Source organism: Diabrotica undecimpunctata, chromosome 6 (genome assembly GCF_040954645.1).
Source record: "Diabrotica undecimpunctata isolate CICGRU chromosome 6, icDiaUnde3, whole genome shotgun sequence".
Lineage (NCBI taxonomy): Eukaryota > Metazoa > Arthropoda > Insecta > Coleoptera > Chrysomelidae > Diabrotica > Diabrotica undecimpunctata.
The window spans coordinates 105,077,755-105,104,560 of NC_092808.1; the positions used below are offsets into that span (position 1 = coordinate 105,077,755).

General features: G+C 33.7%; 1 protein-coding gene across 3 annotated transcripts in view; it reads left to right on the forward strand.

The window, feature by feature from the left end:
* nolo (ADAMTS-like no long nerve cord) overlaps nt 1–26,806 on the forward strand; it is a 2,006,971-nt gene that overhangs the window by 965,167 nt on the left and 1,014,998 nt on the right. For all 3 annotated transcript variants that reach the window (XM_072535059.1, XM_072535060.1, XM_072535061.1), the window contains exon 5: nt 8,999–9,103. In XM_072535059.1, the coding sequence (XP_072391160.1) occupies nt 9,074–9,103 (30 nt within the window). In that variant the 5' untranslated portion in view covers nt 8,999–9,073. The remainder of the gene's footprint in view (nt 1–8,998; nt 9,104–26,806) is intronic.

A 26,806-nucleotide genomic window follows, 5' to 3' on the forward strand; every position in this document is an offset into this window, starting at 1 on the left:
CTCATTTTCTATATAGTTTCAGCGGCATATTTAAAGGAACAACCATAAAATCTGAGTATTTTCTCTCTAGTCTATATATTGTTAATATTGTTTAGATAATATCATAATACGAATGTTGGTGAAGTATTTTGAATTTATATTTCAATGGTAGTACAATATGAAACCTGTTTAAGAAGAAATAAAACACAAAGATGTCAGACTCAAACAAAATACGGATTTTAAATACATTGACTTTATTGTACAGTTTGAACTTAAATTGTTTTTTTTATTCATTTTTTTTGGCTTTAATAGCGTGTGTTTCCCCCACGAGCCTTTACAACTGCAGTTATTCGTCTTCTTATACTTCTGATAACGCTATCGATCAGTTGTTGAGGCAGTCTCTCCCATTCCTCAATCAAAGCAATTCTGACTTCCTCTCTGTTTTGAATAGCAGGAACTCGTGTCCCAAGTTTTCTGCCTAGCATGTCCCACACATGATCTATCGGGTTCGGGTCTGGGGAACAAGCTGGCAATTCATCGTTGTTATACCCACTTGTAATAAGAAATCTCTTACACAGCCAGCAACGTGTGGGCGCGAATTATCCTGTATTAAAATAAAATTTTCGCCAATATATGGTGCAAAAGGTACCACATGGTCTTGGAGAATATTTCTGATATACCTATCTTCTGTTAATGCTCCATCATCAATCACCACTAACTCTGTTCTTGCTCTTAAATATATATCGCCCCACACCATAATTGAACCTCCACCAGAAGGTACGGTCGTAGTAAAATTGAAAGGGGTATTTCGTTCTCCTTGGCGTCGATACAATCCTTCTCTACCGTCGATGTAATTTACACAGAAACGGCTCTCGTCCGTAAATAGAATTTGACTCCAGTGTTTATCATTCCAATTTTGATGTACTCGACCAAATTGTAGTCGTGCTAAACGATGGTGTCTCTGGAGTCTGGAAGCTTTTATTGGCACATATGACTTGAGACCGGCTTCTTTAAGTCTCCTGCTTACTGTGCGCTCACTTATGGTAGTTCCACGAACATTTTCCAAGAGGTTTTTGGTTTGAACTGCCGTTTGACGTCTAGTACGTAATGTTTGCAACGTTATAAATCGATCATCTACAACCATGGTTAAACGTTTTCTACCTTGTCCCCTTCTTCTTACATACTCCCCGGTTTGTCTCCAACGACTTACACAACAATGGGATGGTGATTTACCAAATATTCCAGCAACTTCCCTGTACATTCGACCATTTTCGAGAATTGTTACGGCCCTAGAAATATCAGTCGGTATTAAATCACCCATTTTGACTTACTCTTTACAATAAGAACACCACTGATTAGAACAAATCAAAAGAAAAATCCCATCCAACAAACTCAAACAAATTAACTTATCAATTAAATACAAGTTTGTACTTGTTATCAATAGACAGAACGACTGTAAAATGTAAAACACAATACAAATAAACAAATTAATTTGACATTTTGACATTTAAGACTTTCTTGTGACAAGGAACATTCAAAGCTATGTAGATATAGTCTATAAAATACAAATATAAAGAAATATTGCATTAATAACTTTCTTTAAATTTGCTGGTGTGTGTATTAAATTGTTAACTTCTCATAGCCTACTTTAGGCTTGTTTATTAAACTAAGCAGAAAATGAGCATTTATTGATGAAAAACATGGCTAGTTGTAAAAGTACCTAACTTTTTTATTATCCAACACAAGCAAATGAATCAAAAAAGAAAATGTTAAGAAAGCCTGAGGCTATAATTGAGTTTAAATTTCAATATTTATATATGCTAAAATATTCCACAGGGTGTTCTGAACTTTAAGGAAAAACACAGTATGATTGTTACACCCTGTATAAAATAACACTGACCTGTCTAGCAACAATATTATTACATCGTTATTTTTAAATAATATAACTATAACATACTAAAAAAATCACTTAAATCGGACAACAGGCTTAGGAAATTCGAGACATCTAACATGTCCCATTTTTAAGGTGTTCCGTTAATTTTGCCGGTGTGTTAAATATATTTTAGTGGATTTTCTTGGGCTTAGGTTCATAAAAAAATTGTTTTGATACTAAGACATTTTTATATTTTTTTTCGACGTTTCGGCAGGAAATCCGCGCCTTTTTCAAGAAGTAATATGGACAAAAAAAAACATTTTATCAAATACATAATACGGTTTAAAACTGAAACTTTTGACTTACCAGTATCCAAAACAGTTTCACTTTTAAACCATATTATGCATTCGATAAAATGTTTTTTTTAGTCCATATTCCTTCTTGAAAAAGACACGGATTTCCTGCCGAAACGTCGAAAAAAAATATAAAAATGTCTTAGTATCAAAATAATTTTTTTATGAACCTAAGCCCAAGAAAATCCACTAAAAAATATATATTAAGGTTCAAGAACTAAACTCAAACTATATATATATATATATATATATATATATATATATATATATATATATATATATATATATATATATATATATATATATATATATATATATATATATATAATATGAATTATGGTAATTACTATATTTTGGTAAACATTTATTTTATGAGGGCATTTAAAGCCGACATTCAAATATTTTAGTTAAACTGAGTCACAGGTGAAAACGCAACACGTTGGCTGGAAAATTATAAGTAAACATAACCGGAAGTGATATCATCAGCGGAAATGCTAGATCAGAGTGAGAGATAAGTTATCACTTGTCTGAAAACAGCAGCGGCAATATCCTATCATTTACTTTGGTTGAAATATGTGGATTATGCAGTGTTTGTACTTTGAATAATAATATCCACGAAGCTGACGACAGGAAATAATGTTTGTCTTGGTATGTTGGTCTACCAATATTTTAATATCAAGTTTTAAAGTTTGAAAAATTGCACAGAATATATTTTAATATTTAGGTAGAATACAAATTTAAATATCTGTTTATTTAGGACAAAATTAGCTTTCGCCAGTAAATTAACTCAAATGGTAATGTGAAAAATATTTGTGAAATATCTCATTGAGATAAACTTTATTTGACTTTTTGGTTTTACTTAATTAACAAAGTATATATTTTGAAAATGGTTTTTCATCTGGAAACTGAAACTTAAAAGTAAGAATTGTGTTGTTTGTCACCATAAAAATTAATATAACATTTATAGATTCAAACTAAAAGCTAAAGTAAACGCTTTCTAGATTGTTATACCATATGAAAATTTAGAGTAAGTTTTAAGTCCCAAATGTTTTAGAAATGACTGACAGGATTTATATTAATTTTTGTTCAGTGACCGTTTAGTAATACGGTTGAACTTATGGTAGTATTTACAGTATATAACAACTTTGACGTTTTAAAAAACTATTATTGTTGTTGTTTGCCGAAAGTCACAATGGATCATCAATCTAAAAAACCAAAATAATATGTCTAGAAATCAACATTCCGGATCATGAAATCGATCATACTTTACAAATTTTTAATAATTTCCATAATAATATTTAATTTTCTTATGAACTAAAAGAAACCAATAAAATTACTGTTTTTTATTTAACCCTGCTCTCCTGTTCGGGTCTATTTGACCAAAAAAAAAATTATTTCTTATTTTACAAATTATTACGCGGCGTAACGTTTTGGTATTCCGTGACTTTATTACCTAATCTGAGGTCTTCCAATTGCATATGAGATAAAACTTCAACTTCCTGATTTTTTTGATAAAAATTAAATTGTTACCTATGATACGTTCGGGTCAATATGACCCACGTATTTAAACCGTTAAAAATTTCCTGTGTACGTATGTTTAGTTGGCAGTGTTTTATATTTTCTAACAGTGTTTGTCACTTTGTCAGTCATGTAAGTTTATAAATAAAAACAAGTTTCTGCAAGATAGAACTTGTAAAAAATTTGAAGTGTAGCTGGACGATGTCAGGTAGAAGGGCACGTCATGTAGAAGGAAGTGGGGGTGATAGACAAGTGGTAGGACACTGATGATATGTCAAGCGCATTCATGCCATTCATATACATTTCAGTCTATTTTTGCATGTTGATAATGTCGCATCGAAGAACGCTAACCGAAAATGAGCTGCGCGAGCTCGCGAACGTGTCAGACAGTGATGAATACATATCAGAAACAGAAAACCATACAAGTAGTGAGAGTGAAGAAGAAAGTAGTGATGATTCTGTTATTCCATTCTACGTACCACATCCTGTAGAACCTTCTGTATCAGTTCCTTCGAAAGATGGTAATATTCAGTGGTCGCTTGATCCTCCTTATCAACGCTGTCGTTTTTCTACGGCCAATGTTATAAATAATGCTCCAGGAGTTACAAGGTACGCATGTGCACGAATTTTCGATATCAAAAATTCATTTGACGTGCTCTTTTCTGACATAGTTGCAAACCAAATTATTAATATGACAAACATGGAAGGCCAGCGTGTTTTTGGAACCAACTGGAAAGACTTGGATAAAATTGGTTTTCAAGCATACATTGGTCTTTTATTGTTAGCTGGAGTTTTTAAGTCCCATGGTGAATCAACTAAAAGTTTGTGGAATGAAGAAACTGGTCGTAGTATATTTCGAGCAACAATGTCCCTTGAAGTGTTTACAAAAATTTCGCAAGTGATACGTTTTGATAACAAGACTACTAGACAGGATAGGAGACGATTAGATAAACTTGCTGCAATACGTGAAATTTGGGGAAAATGGATGGAAAATCTACCAAAATTTTTTAACCCTGATGAAAATGTTACTATCGACGAGCAATTAGTAGCCTTCGCTGTCCCTTCAAACAGTACATTCCAAGCAAGCCAGCGAAATATGGCATAAAAATTTGGGGTTTATGTGACACCAAAAGTTCTTATGCTCTAAAATTGCAGATCTATACAGGAAAAGAAGCAGGTGTCGCGCCAGAACGAAATCAGGGAATGCGTGTGGTGTGCGACTTGACTAATAATTTGAAAGGCCACAATATTACTTGCGATAACTTTTTTGCATCGTACAATTTAGGCCAACTTCTTCTAAAAGGAAAAAATACAATGCTGGGGACTATAAGCAAAATAAACCAGAGCTTCCTGCACAAATTGCGAATAAAGAAGTTCATAGTTCGTATTTTTACTTCACGCAAGATACCACTGTTGTTAACTATATTCCTAAAAAGAATAAAAATGTTGTTCTTATGAGTACTTTGCATCATGAAAAGGCAATTAGTGACAGAAATGACAAAAAGCCCCAAATTATTTTAGATTATAATTCCCGTAAGGGAGCAGTGGATACTCTAGATCAGCTTGTTGGTACATGTACATGTAAGAGAAAGACAAATCGCTGGCCCATGATTGTTTTTTGTAATATGCTGGACATTTCTGCCTACAACGCGTTCGTTTTATGGACATCAATAAATCCCCAATGGAACACCAATAAACTTACAAAACGGCGAATTTATCTTAACGAATTGGGAAAAACACTGATGAAACCACTTATCCTTTCCAGGAAAAATTTACTAAGAACCAAAGACTCACAAGAACTGGTAAAAAGGACACGAGCAGAAGTGAGTAGAGAAGAAGGAAATTCTAGTTCGTGTGAACCGTCTATGAACAATCCAACTCCACCTGCTAAACGATCACGCTGTATATTTTGTTCTAAAAACAATAATAAGACTAATATTTTATGTTGTATATGTCATAAACATATTTGTAAAACCCATTCTTTTTACTGTCCCAGTTGTAAACTGAATTAAATTTTGTAGATATTTGTTATTAGGCTTTTCTGGTTAATGAAAGAAAAAAATACCTTTTGTTTTTGTTAATAAGGTTTAATTTACATTAACAAAATCATTTTTGTTTAATTTACCATAATTTTTGGTTAGTAAAGTTTTGTTTAGCACTATTAGCTTATTTTATTTCGATTAAGAAGCGTAAGCCATAGTTGAGTCATATTGACCCGAACAGTACATTTGTGTAGTTGAATCGAACGGGACAGCAGGGTTAAGTTTAGAATATAACAACACTAACTGAATGATAAAAACTAACTGGTTTACAAAAGATGTCTGGTCCGGAAGATATCTAAATTTTAATAGATATATATCATAAAAGAATTGTTGTGTTTAGTCTTACTGACAAATCAATTAAGCTATTCAGCCCATAATACCATTCCGCACATCTGAGAACAGTTTAAGATATTTTAGAAAAAAATAACTATCCACCAGAACTGTACAACCATCCAATTAAAAAAAGAAGTTGTATTATTAGAAATCAATCTAATTCCAATACCAAACCAAAACAAACCCAAACCATAACTAGCAATAATAATAGTATTAATGTGACAATATTTTAATAAAACAAACCCACTTAGGTATCAAAAATAAACTCTTCTAAAAAACTAGGTGCTCTGTTACAAATTATAAATACTGCCCAATATAACATTATAAATAACTCCTACCCAATTACGTCGCAGAAGCAAATACGCTAGAATATTTGCACATGCTTATTTACTGTGCAGTAACAGGAACAGCCAATGTAATGGGAATTAAGATCCGAACACGACGGGGTACCAATGTCGGAAGACATATAACAGAGTTGCACCCTGGGAAAAACGGCTTCTACACAAGATTGAGTTATTGTATAGGAATATATATATGAGGAATATATATAGTAGAAAACTCATTAAACGAGCCGAACAAATAATGTTGAGCACTACAAGGCACTCGCAATATGATTCAGAAAACAACACAGCCCAACAGTGCCTAGATTCATTAAAACAAAAACTTTCCATTCATTCAGGACGACTAAGAAGGTTTAGAGTTAGTAACAGCTGGAAATGTGACAATGCGCTTTTTGAGCATACCGAGAGGGCGTTCTATTGGAAATTTAATTCCTCTGTCGAAAGTGCCAATAAATCATACCCAAACCAAGAAGAAATTTAGTAGTTTTCTGGAAATCAACTTTCCACACCAACTGCACTTAACACCAATGCTGGATGGATAGAAGATACGACGCACAGCTGTCAACACTACCGTACTACTGTTTATGAACCCTTTACCACAGAAGAAGTCTCTATTATCAAAGAGCTTTCTAACTGGAAATCTCCTGGACCAAACGGAGTTCAAAACTTCTGGATTAAGAAGTTTTGGAGTGCTCATGAGTGCTTGTCAAAACTAATTAATAATGTTGTTTTTAATCCGTAGGAAATACCATCATTCCTAACACAGGGAATAACTTATTTTATACCGAAGGATCAAAATAATACCCAAGACCATACCCAGCCAGTACCGCCAGTTACATGTCTTTCAACTCTGTATAAATTGGTCGCATCCTGTGTAGCCCAGCGTATCTACCAACACTGAGCTTTAAACAGTATCATAGAACCTCGACAAAAAGGATGCGCTAAGAGTTCCATGGGTCGCAAAGAACAACTTATTAAAAAACACTCATAACATATGGGATGGTTCCAAAGGCAATGAAGCCGAATCCTATTACCTTATTATGACCGAAAAACGATTTAGATTTCTCCTCCGTTGTTTGAGATTTGACGATATCAATATGCGAAAAGGAAGAAGGGAATTAGACAAATTAGGAATCGGAATTTTCGAAATTTTCTTGGTTTATTTTTAAAATAATTTCGTTTCTAGTGCATATTTGACTGTCGACGAGCAATTATTGGCCTTTTGGGGATGCTGTTTATCCAAGCAATATATACCCAATAAACAACCGAAGTATGGGACAAAAATGTTCGCTCTGGTTGATGCCAAAACTTCTAACACTTACAATCTCGAAACATATGTCGGAACTCAACCTGCTGGACTGTATAAGTTTAGCAATACTGCTGAAGATATTGTACTACGATGCTTATGCGCAAGAATAAGCGTGAGATCCCAGCTGAGGTCTTGCCTGATAAAAATAAAGGGAAAATCTCTATCTTGTGGTTTTCAAAGGAGAATATTCCATTGGTGGCTTATTTCCTCAAAAGAAGTAAATATTTTATTTTGGTATCTTCAATGCACCTGATAATGCCATTGATCCGGTAAGCGGGGATTCTAAAAAACAAGATATAGTAAACCGACATAACAAAACTAAAATTGGTGTAGATTGGATCGATCAGTTATGTGTAAAATACAATGTAACAAGAAACACGTACAGTTGGCCTATGGTATTATTTTTCGATTTTTTAATACATTGCGTTTAAACGCTCTTTGCATATATAAAGCAAATCATTCCTTAGAAAACAAAGTCATTAGAATTAAGTTTATTGAACAATTTATTTGGGAATTGATCAAGCCTCAGATAGAGGCGAGGTCAACTGTCATCTCCTTATATACCGATCCTACTAGTGACGTATTTTTGCTCTGATGCATACTCTATGGATACTTTTTATTTTATTATTTTCTATTTTTGTTTCAATTCTACTTTATCTATCATAGTAGATCTAATGTAAGTATGGTAAATTATTAGTTTACTGAGTACTCTTATGTATCTGTTGTTGCAAATTACAGCTCTTAGACGTCCTGGTACAGATGCTGCTGATAAATCTTTTGCAAGGTATTGCCGACATGTAAGTTAAATTTCTAGATATTTAAACTTTAATAACGATCTACACATATTTTGTTGTTTACCACTGGTGTACAAATTACTGACTCTGTAATCATGCTGTTTATAAATATATATTTCCTTATTACTGCATTTTATTTGGTAAAAACTTATTTAACAATATACGAAGAAAAGAAAAGAAAAGAAAACTATTCATAGGCTGTACAAGTACAGCGCTTGTAATGCACCAGATTCATTTAGGAGGATTTGACCAATATACCCATAAATGCAAACATGTAGGTATTTAAGTGCATGTAATGGCAAATTATGATTAATGTAGTTAATTATAGTGATTTAGAATTCCATTTTACTGCATACTCTCGTTAACATACTAAAAATGATTTTTACCAAAGTTCTATACAACGAGATTTAATCTAGTATTACTAGAAAATAACTAAACTTAATCTTTTTGTTACAGGTGGTTTTAATGGCAGCTACCCATAAATATGTTGGATTTTCTTTAAACATTAAAGGAAACTAAATATCACTCAACATGAGGAGCGTTCCGTTAGTATTTATTTTGGTAAGTGATATTTTTTATTATATTTAAACTAGTAAAGCAATTATTTGTTACTTAGACAGTAAGACAATTTGTTAATAAAAAAAGTAGTGAAAGGATAGTATCAGTGCAATTTTTACATGATAATAAAATGCTGAAAACTTTTTTAAAAATTATACATAAAAGAATATATAAAAAGTGTGAAGAACACATGACAAACATGCAATTCGGCTTCAGGGATGCATTGGGTACTCGAGAGGCACTTTTCGCAATACAAGTTCTCTTTCAAAGATGTAGAAACGTGAATTGTGATATATATGTCTGTTTTGTTGATTACCAGAAAGCGTTCGATATAATAAAATATGACGAACTGATGAAAATATTAAATTCAATTGGTCTAGACAGCAGAGATCGCCGTATAATAAACAATATCTATTACGAACAAACTGCAGCTGTTAGAGTTGGGGATCAGTTAACAGACGACATAAAGATAAAAAGAGGTGTGCGACAGGGATGTATATTGTCCCCATTATTGTTCAATACATATTCAGAGCACATTATGAACCTAGCGCTAACGGATATAGACGAGGGAATACTTATAAACGGAGAACGATTGAATAACATAGGATACGCTGATGATACTGTCATTTTTGCACAGTCTTAAAGGTCAGCAGACACTTATCTTCAGGGAGGCAGAAGTAAATTGCAGGTTTGGGCTTGATTTTAACATTAAAAAAACCAAATACATCGTTATAAGCAAAAATAGGATACCACCTGGTCAATTACTCGTTAACCAACAACCTATAACACAAATCACCAACTTTTGTTATCTGGGTGCAAACTTAAATGAACAGTGGGACCAATCGACGGAAATTAAGATAAGGATCGAGAAGGCAAGATCAGCTTTCGTCAAAATGAAAAAAATCTTTAACAGCCACGATATAAAATTAGAAATAAAAGTTCGTTTACTAAAATGCTACGTATTCTCCGTTCTTTTATATGGCGTGGAGTCATGGACCTTAACTGAAGCATCACTGAAGAGACTCGAAGCATTTGAGATGTGGTGCTATAGACGCATGTTGAGGATTTCTTGGATAGACAGAGTTACCAACGAAGAAGTACTACATAGAATGGGTAAAGAGCGCGAACTAGTCATAACCATAAAACGTCGTAAACTAGAATACCTGGGCCATATAATGCACAATGAACAACGATACAACCTACTTCGGACCATACTTCAAGGTAAAGTGCATGGGAAAAGAGGTCCAGGACGAAGAAGAATATCCTGGCTGCATAACCTGCGAAAACGGTTTAACTTAACCACTACCGGACTTCAGAAGTCAGAAAAGCCATGTTAGTGTCCAACATCCGTAACGGATAGGCAACATAAGAAGAAGAAAAATACTGAGTGTGTATGATCTTTAATTTATAATGGACAAGAAAGAGCAAAAAGTTGTACAATCAAATAGAAAACTTATTTAGATAGGAATAAACAGAGGAGTGAGTAAAACTTACAGGTGATACATAGCTGTCTAGATTCTGAAATTAGAAATGAGATGAATTGTTTGAAGAAACAGAGCTTTAGATATGCAGAATAAGGATGGAGAACTACTAACAGAGAAACAAAAAATTATAATTAGATAAAAAGAATACTTTGAGGAAAACCTAAATACAGACAATGGAAATGATCAAAACGAGGCAATATATTTTACGACGGAGCAGCACATTTGAAATCCGACTTATAAGGAAGTAGTTCAAATAATAAAGAAATTAAAAAGTAGTAATGCGCCAGGAACAGACGGAGTTTCGGCAGAATTGTTGAAATATGGGGGACCCTGGGGAAGAATCCATTACCTGATAAAGTTGGTATCGACCAAGAAGCAAATGCGGGAGGAATGGGTAGTTGGTCTGATACAGCCAATATATAAAAAAGGAGATAAGAGCAAATGCCAAAATTACAGACCAATTACATTGCTAAGTGTAATATACAAAATCCTTTCTGGCATTATCTACACTAGATTGTCAGAATACTCCGAAAATATAATTGATGATTATCAAAATGGATTCAGACCAAATAGAGCCACTACAGGCAACATATTCATACTTGAAACAATACAAGAGCAAGCTTATGAATACGACATAGAACTATATAATATTATGTATATGGACTTTAAACAAGCTTTTGATAGTGTGAAAAGAGACAAAACGCTGGGAGATCTCCGAAATCTCGGTCTACCACAAAAATATATTAGCCTCATAAAAATTACGTTGCAGGGTTTAAAAACCGCGGTTAGAGTAGATGGAGAACTGTCTCCCCTGTTTGACATCAGCATGGGTTCAGGGTTCATGGGTTGCAGCCTGCAGCAATTGCAATACCTCAAATCTCACACAGACTAAATGATTGTGTGGTTTACGAGATGTTGTAGTAAAATACGCCGGATGCGAGTTTTTTGTTTTCGTTAAAATTCACTGAAAGTACGCAATTGTGGCTTTCCATATTTTGCAGGTGCATAAGTATATAACCACTTTCACACATTTGTTCTGGCTAATTGGCTTAGTTCCAGTGCCATAAAACAAAACACACACACACAAGTATATAACCAATAAACTCAATGGCTAATAAATCACCAATTCGACCAAAGTGTGGGTTACGAGCTTTTGCATCTTAACTCGCGATCAGTACCGCTGTTAGAATTTATCTAACATTTTTAATTTTTTTTTGTATTACCTTTCTTTCGCGCCTCGTATATTTATCTCCATCCAGCTATGCCCCACTCAATGTTTTGTCTAGTCACTACCATGTTTAATTTAGATTGAAATCAACAAGAATCTGTTCAGTGCGCTATGAAAGTTGTCAGTGTCGTAATGTTAGTAAAAATCTAGCGCAGTACTGATTACGTAGTTACAATTTTTGAATTATATTAAAATATTTTTTGTGAGCTAGACGAAATTTGGACTTTGTTGTTGTTTGTGATGGCGTACGAGAGGGAACAGCAACCTCCACTAGGAAACTAAGTTCCTGTAGCTGGCTGTATACCATGTATCACAAAAAAAATTGTTTCCATCCTAATTTTTAATAACATATGTAACATATTTATAAATTTATAACATTTAAATGGTTTTTACCCATATATTTTAGTAGCTCATAGCATGTACACTTTGTTACACTGATGATGGAATTTATATTCCAAAAACGTTCTGTATTTGTAATATAGCCCGTTTGGGTATTTTATTTATACCTTTTACTAAGAAACAGCAACGGTTACTAGCACTTTGGGAGACAATAGAAGATTATATGCAACAAGATGAAGTCTATCAATCAGACACAGATATTTCAGGGGCCGCTTTATCAAGTGACTAAATAGATAAAGAGAATGTACAAGGCCCAGCCTCTACACAATCAAATTTGGAAAGATCTGAAAGAAGTGGTCCCTATTATACTGGTAAAGATGGTACTAAATGGTAAGTGCACCAAAATCAAAACAAAGTTGAAAAAACAGGCCCCCTCAAAATACTGTTACACAGATACTAGGTGTAAAAGGTCTTGCAAAAGAAGCCAAAACAATATTGGATTGTTGGAAACTTTTTTTCTTGGATGAACTCATTCAATATAATTACAGATTGTACCAACGAGAAACTTAAAAAAATTAGACTCACTAGAAACACAAAACATTACAGTCCTACAGAGTTTGACGAAATAAGTACATTTGTCGGGTTTTTATATCTTGCTGGTGTAAAAAGAGCCCAACATTTAAATACTTCAGAACTTTGGAGCACGCACGGAACGGCCCCAAAATACTCTGCTGCTACTTACTATGTCAGAACGTCATTTTACCTCTGGTAAAAGCTATTAGGTTTGATGATATTGAATCTATAGTAAAAATAGTCGAAGATTGGCGCCTGTGAGAACATTACTCGGTAGGTAGTTACATAACAGTGGATGAGATACTTGAGGGTTTCAGAGGGAGATGCAAGTTTCGCCAGTATATTGCAAATAAACCTGCGAAATATGGCATTAAAATCTACGCTGTTGTAGAATCTCGAATGTTTTATAACATTGAAATTTATACAGGTAAACAGCCAACTGGTACATATGAACTAAAGAATGATGCCCATAGTGTTGTAATAAGACTTTTAAGATATTGTAGTGGTACTGGACGAAATGTAACTATGGACAATTACTTTACATCTGTATCTTTGGCTAATGACTTGGTACACAACCATCGTATAATGTTAGTTGGCACATTACGTAAGAACAAGCGAGAGGTTTTCCCAATTTTTTTAGATACTAAATTACGAAAAAGAAATAGCAGCATGTTTGCTTGGGGAGTCGATCCCAATAAATGCGGTCTTACCTCATATGTACCAAAACCTAATAAAAATGTGCTGATGCTGTCGACGTTTTACAAAGATGATGAAATTGATCCAGAAAGTGGCAATTCAATAAAACCTTCAGTCATAACATTCTATAATCTAACAAAAGGAGCTGTTGATGTGGTGGACAGGATGAAGGTAGAATATTCGACTACAAGAGTGAGCAACCGTTTTGGTCTTTAACTGTTTTTTGTTCTTTACTTAATATTTCTGGCATAAATTCACAAATTGTTTATTAGAGCAATACAGACACAAAGCTCAAACGAAGAATATATCTGACAAATCTTGCTAAGTAACTTACGAAGCCCCGTATTGTTCGTCGATCAAGTATTACATAACTGTCAATTCCACTAAGGCAAAAAATTAGAAACATTCTAGGAAATAAAGCCATTCCAGTTGGTGCTGCCGAACTAAATGATGCGAATGCGAAACTTCGTTGTTTCTTTTACCCGAAGAGAAAAAACAGATTTACTCAGCACCGATGTCAAACATGTTTGAAATCCGTATGTAAAGAGGATACTGCAGAAACAGTTTTGACTTGCGCTGACTGTATTAACAGAGGAGGAGATTTCTAAATTAATAACTTGTTATTTTTTCTTGTTAATTTTTTTGGTTGTAAACAGTACTTGAATAAAACCGTTAAAAAAAATTGCATAAAGTTGTCATTTGCAACAGTTATGCTAAATTATATTTTATCATACCAGTCGTTAAATTTTCCAATAAATATATTAAATACATAAATAAAATAACAATATAAGCTATGAAAAATAGTGCCAAGTACCAAATACCTTACAAAAGGGAACAATATTATTATGTTAGATAAAATCTAACACGGTACCTACGGCGGGAGATTCATAAGCGGTGCCGATCGCGAGTTATGCTTCTTGTATAAAAAATGATTACATATTATATTTTCGTCATCTTTGGCAATGTAGAATAAATAATCAAGCTCCTGGATTTCCATAGAATCCGGATTTTGAAAATCTTCGTCTCCGTCTGACTCGGTGTTGTATAATTTATTCAACCTCACTTTTTTCGTAATTGCAACAGTCCACTATATCCTCGATATCTGACAAATTATCAATTAACTCTTGTAACTCTGTTGCTATCAAATATTTTTTAGAATTTTTATACCTATAGATTGTCTCAAAGTGACTAGTCTGTACAGGGTAAATGCACAACATCGATGCGATACTTCTTTGCAAACTTGTATTAAAATAAACGTTACTTTTTACTACTTAGCCTAATCCTTTTTTGTGTTGAGGGTAGCTTAAGTACTAATGCCCACTAACGACCCTGTCTGGCTTCCTTCTGTCAGTGGTTCTCAAATATAAATAATATTTGCTACAACATACTTGGGTTAAATTAAAATAAAATAGAAATTAAGAAATGCCTTCTATTTATGTCACACAAGCAGTTTGTTTTTAATTCTACAGTATGTGCTAGCAATACAAACCATTTGTTTATAGATTTAAATAAAATCGAATAAAAGAAAACTAAAATATAAAGAAACATTTTATTTATGTATTGTTCCGTTCAAAAGTTAAGGGGAAAGGGACTTTTAAAAACTGCACTGTATATGTTGGCAGTAACAAAACGTAGAAATATCCGAAAATAAAACTAATAAATATGTTGAAAATAAAAGACGTCATTGTTTTGAATTTCTTGTGTAAGTAATCGTAATTGTACACCATTATATTTAGTTCCTTTTTCTGTCAATCGCTGTCACATTTAGTTTCTGCTTCACTATCATCATCGTCATTATTATCGTCACTGTCATCACTATCTCCGTCATTTATATTTATAATAATTGGTTCGATATCATCCAACAAATTGTCAATTTCCCACATTTTTTTCTGTTGCTATTACGTGGTTTATGTAGTTTTTCCTTTTCTCTGGCGTAATGACCTAGTACGCTGCTGTAATAAAATTTCGCATTTCAGCTTCTTTAAAATTCGCGTTGCGTCCAGCTATATACCGTTTCACTTCACTCCAAACCATTTCGATGGGATTGAGTTCACAGTGATAGGGTGGGAGCCTCAGAATCTTCACATTGTGCTTTTTGCTTTGAAGGCCGTCACTACATCAAGTAACTCGAATTTTGGGTAGTCTTCATCAAAAAATAGGTCCTTTGACAGAAGCCATTCTTAAATATCTTTTGTTAGTGTTGAACTGTTGGGAATTTGTTCTGACTTTCTGCTGTCATAGGAGGCATTGTCCATTACCACAACAGTTTTTTCTGGCAAATTTAGCAGTAAGTTATTTTCGAACCTATCTTCGAAGGTCGGTCCATCCATTTCGTCGTGGTAGTCCTGAGTATTTTTCTTTGCCAAAAACATGAGCTCTGCTCCATCAACAAATACACTGGCAGATCCTGCGTGCAATCAAACTAACCGTGCACCACGAGCTGTTGGAGCTTTTAATCCTGTTGTCAGACCACGAACAAAAGCATCGCGATGATATGTAATTGTTTTATTAACCCATTTTTTTTTCACACTGTGCCCGATATTTACCCATGATTCATCCAAATACACTATGTTGTATCCTTCTGCACGGTATTTACGAATTGCGCGTAAATAACGATGACGCCACGAGATGATTTCTGGTTTTTCAATCCAAATTGAATTTCTCCCACGTTTTATAAACTCAAAATCCATATCACTCGGCAAGCGACGTAGCGTGGCCCGTGAAAAGTTGGGCAAAGTTTCTTCGACATTTACAACAGCTAATATGGTGTTTATTATTGGTGGTATGTTGTCACGAAAAAATTGATGAACTATTCTACGAATTTGGCCCCTGACACCGTCATCGTACTTGTTGTCACGAGAATTACCAACCTTTCGCTTCTTGGGCCTGATCTCTGGAGAACAAATAAAGACTAATTAAGGCCCTGGATGTATCAAGCTTTTAAACATATTCTGTACAAGGATTACTCTAATTAATAATATTTTAAATTTGGCAGTTAGAAGAAATTACCGGAATTATTTTAAACTTTGAAACAAATGTTTATTTAAGTCACATTTTAATATACTACTGCTACTAATAAAAGATAAAAGTTTATAAGTTACTATTAGAAACAAATAAACGATATTTGTAAATTACATAAATTTGTACGTAAGGACTTGTTGAGAACTCCTGGTTTATTCCGTTTATTTTCAAAATAGACAATAGAGAACGAAATCGCTCACTGCATAAAACTGGCAACGTCTTGGAGAAATCCCCATAAAGTTAGCACGTAAGAACCTATAAAAGTTAAAACATTATTTAGACGATAGATAGAAAGATAGATTCAATGAGCTGGCTTTTAGCCTATTCTACTGCGACCCTTTCAGATCTATTGTGGTAATCTAGTTCCAGATTATAGTGTATAGATTGATCCTCTTTAAAAGATCTAATTACTTCGAGATGGTAATCCAATAAGATAATTTAGTACCGTTAAGTAAAATAAGAAGTGAAACGAAACCACATTGTCAACCAAGATAAAAAAAAACAAAAAACGAGATCTTTACAGAGTAACGTACCTTAGGAAGAACCATCAACTTAATTTAACAATTTAATATTGAGACATTATATCCTAAATAGGTGTCAAATATATATCTCATTCATGTCAGTGTAAAATATTACCACTTATACGTCCACATAAGTGATTAGTTTTAATAACACCGTTTTTATTAAACTCATATGCCGATTTACTTTTTGGATAAACCCCCGAAAAATTTGCGATGCGGTTGTGGTGGTGTCAGTGAGTGACAAATTTAATTAAAGTTGGTAAGATTAATGAATTCAGAAAAATGTGTTATATAGGTCGACCAAAGTGTTGACAATGCTGCTGAAAATTAATTAAGGTATGCGTTTATATTTCAGTTATTTGAAAAATACGATTCTGAGTTTAGTACGCAATAAAAAAAGGCGAGCGAAAAAATTGGATATTTCTGACATTGTTACACATGTTGTACACAAATATCAGTGTGTTAGTGTGTTCAAAGGATAATTTTTTTTATGTGAAAACATAAATTTAGGTAGCTATTTCTAAATACATATATACAAATAAGCTCCCGAAGAAGCTGAAGATTATTTTTTGTAGGAGATTATCCCATTCTAGGTTTCGTTTTATAGTTACTGGTGTGTTCGCTGTTTCCACTACATTTCTCCATTCTTCTCTTTCTTTGATTGTCCTTCCTATATTTCTAATTTCCATACTTCCTAAGCCTTCTTCCACTTGCTGTCTTCATCTCAATTTAAGTCTGCCTCTGGCTCTTTTACCATTCCGTTATAACTCTTAATGGATTGCTCTTCTCTCTGCTCATTATGAGTCCATAACATTTTATTCTTTGTGCTTTTATTACTCTTACTATGTTCTATTGACCATTCATTCTTTTATTTAGTGATTCATTCATTGTGTTGCATTCTCCTCGTTTTCCCCATTTGGTTCCAGTATTTTTCTCATAATCTTCCTCTCAAAAACTTCCAGTTGCTCTTCCTTTCTTGTTGTTAATGTAAAAGTCTCTGCAGAATATACTACTGTTGGTTTTATGGTCGTTTTGTAGATTTTAATTTTTGTGTTCGGCTTATATTCTACCTTTTAACATTTTTGTATTTCTATAAAACGATGTATTTCCCGCTTGAATTCTTCTTTTCATATCTGCACTTTCATTTCTTTTGAAAGTGCATGAATAGAAAATATACAAGATGTGCAAATGGCTACGTGTTTAAATATGCTTAAAACTTTTTTGGGAATATTGTTTAAACAAACAATTACACATTTTTGAAATCAACTTTACTAACGCCGTAGCAATTACCAATCTAAAATTATTTTAAAAATCTTCCTGTCCTAGTCTTTTGCTCATCTGCTTAAAAAGTTAATAAAGAGTGGGATTAACTTACCCTTTAGTAATGTAAATGAGTTGTTTATTTAATGTTGAATGAATGAACAAAAAATCCCAAGTAAACACATTGTATAAAATTTAAACAAACTTCGTATAACCCTTTTTTGGTGTGTAATCAAGGCAAAGATTTTTCAACGCCCTGTCTTCTTTACAATGTTTTCGTTCCGTATCTATCTCTCTAACACATCAATATGGTCGGTATAGATTCTCATCGATTTTAGGGTCAGACTGGAATATAGGCTATGCATTTTTTATGAGAGCTGTAAATGGAATTGAGTTCTGTATTGAAAATATGCCAGCACACAACCCAATCGTTCTTTAAATTTAGATTACTTTTTTTGAACGGTACTTTAAAAACTAAAATGTATTTAACACGATTGAATTGTGAGTTTTGTACATTTCCAAAACTAATGATTTTTAATAATTAAATTGATTGAATTGATTAATTGATAACTTTAATGGATATAGTAAATGATAATATAAAAAATTAAGTTACCTTTCCATAAAATAAAACGCAGAAATTAGAAAATGAAAACACAAAATTCGTACTAAGTAAAAAAGTTTAAGAACCATTATTGTTCTTAATAATGAATATAAAATATAGTGCAGAAATTTAGAAGCAAATTTAAATACAGAATGTACCGCAGTCATACTGTTGTCTTACCGACTGTTGAAAACTAAACTCTTGCGATATAATAGTAAAAACCAACCTGAAACTGACGGTTTAAGATGTTTTCGACTAACCCACCTTGTATCTGAAGGAATACAATACAGCAGTCAACCTTATAAACCGATTACAAAGGTATTTTGAATGGTTAGAGATGACCGACCAGTGTCATCTGTAAAATATATTTTTTAAATTGTACTTATGTAAATTGTATTTTTGTTTTAATAAAACTTTTATTCAAAAATAAAAAGGTTCTTGCCATTTGTAAAAGATACATTTATCTAATTAAGGGGAAAGGCCCCAAATGTCGCCTGGCAAAATTTTCAATGTGTTTTAAATGTATTCATTATTTTCGAATCCGGAGAAAACTAATAAATATTTTTGAAAAATTTAAACGCAGAATAAAAGATTACATTATTACTAAGCGCAGAAAGTCCCTGAAAACTTCTACAATGTTAATTTTAATTTGTTATGTAAAAGGGGTGAAAATAAAATAGAAAATATAGTATAATTTTTAATTGAAAATATTGCACGCAAAAGAAACTTTTTATTTATTCTAATAAATATTTCATTCTGTCTTTAAATTTTTCAAAAATGCTTTTTAGTTTTCCCAGGATTTAAAAAAAATGGATACATTTAAAACACATTGAACATTTTGACAGGCGACATTTTGCACCTTTCCCCTTAATACCTTACGATTGCAACTACTATTACTTACCTTATATAATTACGATTAGAAAACTATTCAAATTCAAAATAAATAGGATCAACTTCGGAATCCGAGTCGTCTTGAGGGTTAATAATTAGCGGTTGTGTCTCTACGGTCGCATCAATTATGTTATCAAGATCCCACATTTTTTGTTCTTCTTTTATTACATGTCTTACTGCATCTTTCCAGTTTTGTTCTGTAATATGTTGTAAAGACTCGTATAACAATTCACGTACAGCTTGTATTTTATATGACATATCTTTTCTAGCCACATAACTTTTTATTTGTTTCCAAATAAGTTCGATTAAATTCATTTCGCAGGTAGGGTGGAAGTCTAAGGACTGTGATGTTTCGCCTTTCCGCCCTTTTGTCAACTACGTATTTCTTAAACATAGATTTGTGTTGCCGGGCAATTTTTAAAAATTCTGCTTTTACCATTCCATCTTCGTAAGGCAGATACTTATTCCGCAGCCAGTCAAGAATATCCTGTTTCTTCCACGCAGTCGTTGGAAGTCTTTCTACTAGTCGTGAATGATAAGGTGCATTATCTAATACTATAATTGAATTTGGTGGTATGTGTTCAATCATCTGCTCAAAATACCCTTCCAAAACATCACCTGTTATCTCCTCGTGATAGTCTTTTGTGCTTTTGGACTGAAATTAAAACAAAACATGCTCAACAAATCCTTTTTCACTGCCAATGTAAGTAATTATCAATCTACTGCCTTTACCAGAAGGTGGTGAGATACCAGTAGACCAACCTTCCATAAAGGCTTGCCTGGAGCTTAATATCTTTTTATCTGACCAAATTTGTATGTATGACCTGAGTTTACCCACGTTTCATCCTGGTAGAATATTGGCCTTCCTTCAGCTCGGAATTTTCGTATGGATCTTAGATAATTTCTTCTCCAACATATTATCTCCTCCCGGTCAATCAAAAGTGATTTTCGGTCTGATTTCTCCCACTGGAAATTTAATTCTTTTAAAACTTGCCACAATTTAGTTCGTCCGATATTAGGCAAATCCGGGTCGTCTCTAAATTCTTGTAAAATTTTGTTTAGGTTTGGTATTTCTTTTCTGAAAAAAAATCCATGAATTTTCCTTCGAATACCATTTTTGGCAAATTTATCAATTTCAATAGGCTTTTTTCCTCTCTTTAAGTGTTCGTTTGTGTTTGGGTTAGCTATACCGTGTTTTTTTCTTTCTGATAGGAACCTATATATAGTTGACTCCCCTACGCCAGTCATGTTGGCTCAACTTTCGACTATGTTGCGAACAGTGTTTATGGGATTCTGAGAAACCAGAGCATCGTGAACATTCAGGACAATTCTCTCTTGGTGAATAGACAGACTTACTGACTGTACGCAACAGTACCGGTGTAAAACTTGATGATGTTGATGATGAAGCCATCACAAACAATCCAACAAAACGAGCACGAGCGAAAGGTACGAATATGTTGTTCAGAATAAACGCTTTGTCTTATTAAACTATTTTCAGTGAACCTTTTTTGTTCGTATTTATAAAGACTTTATGTATACTTTATATATACACTTAGTGTTGGTCTAGAATCTTTAAAAGACATCTTAGTGGAGGACGCTGCCTGACTGACCTTAGTGCAGGATTCATTCTTCGTACTCCCGGCGGAGTACGAAATACTTCCCGAGGTACTTTAAAATGCCCACTCGTCGCTGGGTCTACGCCGAACGCCTACCTGTTAAATCAGACCCTCCTCTGTCATCCAGCGATCCGGAAGCGGAATCATTACTTCCTAAGCACTACCTTCATTCATTCACAGACTGTCAGCAAGGAGGCTTCCTGTCTCATTCCAGGGAGCGCGTGAAAGACCCTCATAGCTCCTAGTACGGCACCACTCCCAGACGGGCATTTCCTCCTTCCCCACAATCTAACTCACATAGTCTAACTCACACAGTCTAACTCATACTGTCTGACTCACTTATTTACCTTTAACTTCCAGCATCTTTTCCTCCCACCCTTGCCGTTGGTCTAGCTGTCTTTCTTCTTGTTTATTTTTTCTTAATCACTGCACGGATCCAACCTGATTTATTTTAAATCAGGTTGGATCCTGTGTACACTAGTCCAACCTGATTTATTTATTCTCTAAATCATTTCTCTCATTACAACAATATTCACACCTGTCTTACTTTCCATTCTGTTCCTTTCTACTACCCATCTGTTGCACTCTAACATTGTATGTGCCACACTGTCCGAGTGTTCACAGTATATTCATTCATCTGTGTCAGCCTTTCCGAACTTAGAGAGGTAGGCCCTAAATACCCGTGTCCTGTGACCACCTGCGTTAGGAAATAATCCAGTCGCCTGTGGCCACACTCAAACCAATCTCTTATGTTCGGAATCAGCTTCTTCGCCTACTGTGCCACATCCTCTTGTTTCATTTTTCTTGTCATTTTTAATTAACCTTTCCCTTTTCTTTCTTCTCTTGGCCATAGTAAGGTTTAGGTTTCTTCTCTCATAGAGCTCTTTTCTTTCCACCGCAAAAACATGTAACGAAATACATCCAGTGATGGTCCACAAGACTGCCGCAGACACAGTCTTGTAGGCGCATGCCACTCGCAACAGACTTGTTCTGTCCACTCGTGTCATGAGCCTCCTGCAGGCCGCTTTTTCTAACGCCCCGCTCCACACTGGTGCCGCGTAGAGGACAATCGAATGCACATCACCGTGTAAGGCCCTCTTCCATTTGGATTTGGGTCCCTCAATGCTGCTCATCATCGTCCCCAATACAGCCGCACTATTCGCAGCCTTCCGGACCAGCTTTCGCACTTACTCTCCCCATTTTCCATTCTGGTGAAATATCACTCCTAGGTGCTTTACGTGTTTCTTTGGTATTAGACATGCTACATGACATCTTCAGGGAACCCGAAAAGTAAGTAATCCCACTACGTAAAGCAAAATGTTACTGAAATTTTGATTATAACTTAAGACATGTCGTTAACATTACTTATTTAAAAGTACTTGCTAGATAACCCTGCTAGATCACCACGCAGTGGATAATACCAAGCACTACCCGAAACTACAGCCATATCTAGCGAAATAAATTCTGATGCCCGAAAAGAAAACTAAATATTTAAATAACAAGCAACTGTTGTACTGAATACACCAAAGCCATTAAGTTTTCAGCCGTAGTTAAAGGTTAATATTAAAATTATGCATTTTGCATAACATATGATGAAAAACAAAGCACTTTGTTTTTTTACTCAGGAACTTTACCTGGGTATCACTTTCAGTGAGAGAAATCATGTTGCCTATAATATATAAAATGTCAGTTCTGTCCCAACTTTGGCTTTTAAAAGCCACCACAAGGCAGAAACCAGAAATCTACTAACATTACGCCTCTGCAATCCCCAATATGGTTATCACGATTTTTCCTGCTTAATTGCGTCTTGAATTTATTAAGCAGTGGTACATCGAGATGTGTCCACTTTTTGCTTTCTATTTTTCTCTTTACATCGTAGTAATGAATCCTGGATTCATCATTTACTCCTGCAAATGCTCCTATATACCTATATGTATATATATATATATATATATATATATATATATATATATATATATATATATATATATATATATATATATATATATTTATATATTGATTTATAGTATCAGCAATCTTTCCAGTAGTCTTGCCATATGTTCATACAGTGGTCTTTAAATAAGTGTTTGAGATTGGAGTATGGGTAATTTCTTGATTTGGTTGTATATTGTGAGTTTATTCGACTTGTGTTTGCTAGGTTCTCCACTTTCTCATTTCCAGCTATTCCTACATTCGACGGTACCCAGATAAATGCTACTTGTTTTCGATTTGATTAAATTATATTTATCTCATTTTTATAGCCCGAAATAATGGATTTGTAGGGTATATATGTTTTACACCTAATAGAGCATTTAATGAGTCAGTGACCATTTATTCTCACTACGCGTTTTGAAGAAAATTAAGGCTTCCAAAACGGCTGTGGTCTCGCCTGTGAGGATGCAGAAGTTTTTAGGTATGGATAAAGTGTGAGTAGTGTATTTACAGTATTATGCAGCAGCGTGTCCGTCATGAACTTTAGAGACATCACTGAAAAATTTGGAGATAATTAGGATAATGAGATATCACTTCGGAGTACAAGTGTTTAATGAAAATCGGATTTGTAGTTGATTTGGGGTATTTTGTCAGGGTTAAGTCAATGGTAAGTGGTTGGATTGTCCATGAAGAAAAATTTACACTGACTTGTGGAGATCGATTTAACTTATCCATATCAAAGTTAGAAGATTTTATTCGTTTTATGAGGGGAGTACTATTTTTAGTTAGTTTTGTAGAACAAATATTGGGATGGCAAATTTGGGAGAATACTGGATGTTGTTTCTGTGCTGATATTTTCCTTATATAGTTTAGGGAGAATTAGTCATCCCTTGATTATACTTCAACTAATGATGATTCGTCAGTTTCGTCAGCTGAAGAAGGGTTAGAGTTTATTTTTTCTTTAGTCGGGTGATATTATTTCTTAACCTAGAATTTTGTGTGTAACAATAAACAAAATTAACGATCAGAATTAGTTCCTCCGGTTCATCGGAGTAATCTTTAGAGGTTAATTCAGGGTTATGAAAGTTTAAAACATTTTCCATAAAATCACATATTTCATTGAAATTTAGTATAAATGGAGGTAATCTATTTTCGATTTTGTCTTTGATGGATTCTAGGAAGTGAATGACATCTTCGCGGGGGGTTTTGGAAAAGGTTTTGGGTTTCTTTTTTGGTTTATATTGTTTAGGGGTATTAAAAACGGATGAGTCGTTGGAGTCGGTTTTTGGGTTGTCTTCGTTAATTTCAGGAGATGATATGTTATGTCTTTTTAGCTGTTTAGAATTGACTGCAATATTTAAGGTTATTGGTGTTTCTGGTGTCGTAGTATATTCAGTGTTATTTACAGCTGGTGCTGTTGTTTTGGAAGAAAAAGACGAAGTGTTTGGATTATCTTTAGACATGTTTTGGATGAGGTCGATTTCCGTAGTATTTTCAGTGTTATTTACAGGTGGTGATGTTGTTTTGGAAAAAGAAGACGAAGTGTTTGGATTATCTTTAGATATGTTTTTGATGAGGTCGGTTTCCGTAGATTGATATATTTTATCATTAGGTTCATTAGGTTTAGATAATGACGATGTGGTTTAAGTTGAATCTGAAAGGGGAGTTGAAGGGGTATCATTAGGTTCATGAGGTTTAGATAATGATGATGTGGTGTGGGTTAAATCTAAGAAGGTAGTTGAATTAGTTTGGTTTGAAATGTGAGCGCATTCTGATTTTTGATGACCAATGGTTTTACATGTGGAGCAACTGAATCCGTCTATGAAGAGAAATACCCGGTACGAAGTATTATCATGAGTTATGGTAAAAGAGTCAGCAATAGACATATTTTCCAGGGGTGTAATGAATGATTGCCTTCTAAAGCTCAGAACATGACTGTACTCACTTTCAGATATACCTACTCGAAGAAAAGTCATTTTGGATACAGTGTGAATACCAAGTTTTTGTAATTCTTGTTCAATTATTTCGTCCGGGATTGTAGGACATGCATTAGATATTAGAAGTCTCTGGGCTGGAGAAATTAATCTTCTTCCTTCGACTTGACATCCATTTATTTCGATATATTTATAAGAATGAACAAGAGCATCAACAGTGTTTTTTGAAGAAAGGTATATGCATATCCTATTGTTAGCAATTTTGGAGGCAAGAAGTACATTAACTGGACCCACTAGTGATCCAACAGCTACGACGTAATCATGGATTTTTGTACCTTCAATGCTGGAAATGACTATTGCTTGTTGTTTTGTTGGATGTTTAAAATAATTTACGACATCTGAGTAACTGTGTTTAGTAGAGTTGTGTGTAGTATTGTTGTTGTATGAAGTCATTTGATTAATTTTCTTGATCAGAAGTTGAGCCGGTCCTGCGGCCGGTCCAAACAACTGGTCAAGACCCAACTGGAATTTTTGTTATCTCTTTACGTAGGTAATATTTAAGGTTATTTTGTTGTTGTTACAAAAATAATACGAAAAGAAGTGCTACTCACTTGAGATAATATTGTCAGCACTAACTAATGCACTTAGATAGATTTGTAGTAGAGGTATAAAATATTAAATTACGATTTGTTTTTACCATTTAAAATGACTATATTTCGGGACAGCTGATAAGGTGGTAAATTTGATCGCTATCAGGGCCGAACTCCCTTGGAACAAGTTGATAATTATAAAAATCGACTTTTCCTTTAAATAGTACACATTAATAAAACTCCTGAATCTATCAATTATAAGACAGACACCAACCAGTAATTAAGTAATATCTACTGCAACATACTAAACAGTATATGATATGATAGATCTTAACCTTTAAAAACAAACTCAGTAAACCTCTAGTAACTCTACCTACAATTTTATTCCATTTCTTAATATCAGTATTACAATAACTGACTACGTACCATCAATTACATTTTATAGATCAATTTACCATGTTCCTGATTCTTTCTCAATTCTCTACTATTAATTCCATCTTTTCACTTTATAAAATGAATAATACTGTCAGAATAATTGTTTATTTTAACTTATTCACTGAAAATTGTACAATGGGAATTCACTCTATAAAATATTGCGATTACCATAACTCCTAAATAAATTAAAATCAAACAAAAATAACATTTATCTAGATATGTTAACAAAATTTAAATTTTTACTCTTATAGTTATAGTTAAGTATTGAAATATTCACATAAATAATTATTCTAATAAATTTACAGTTTTCTTCTGAAGAAGTCACAAAATCGTGACGAAATGTTGAGACATAGAACAAATCAACAAACAAGTTTTACTTCCTACAGACCGATTGTTTATACTATAAATCGATATTTAAAACAGTACGGTCGAAAATAATTTGATATATATATATATATATATATATATATATATATATATATATATATATATATATGTATATAAATAGAGAGAGAGAGAGAGAGAGAGAGACAGAGAAGTGAAATACAATAGACTGAGGTGAAATCTGAAATCCCTGTCACACTT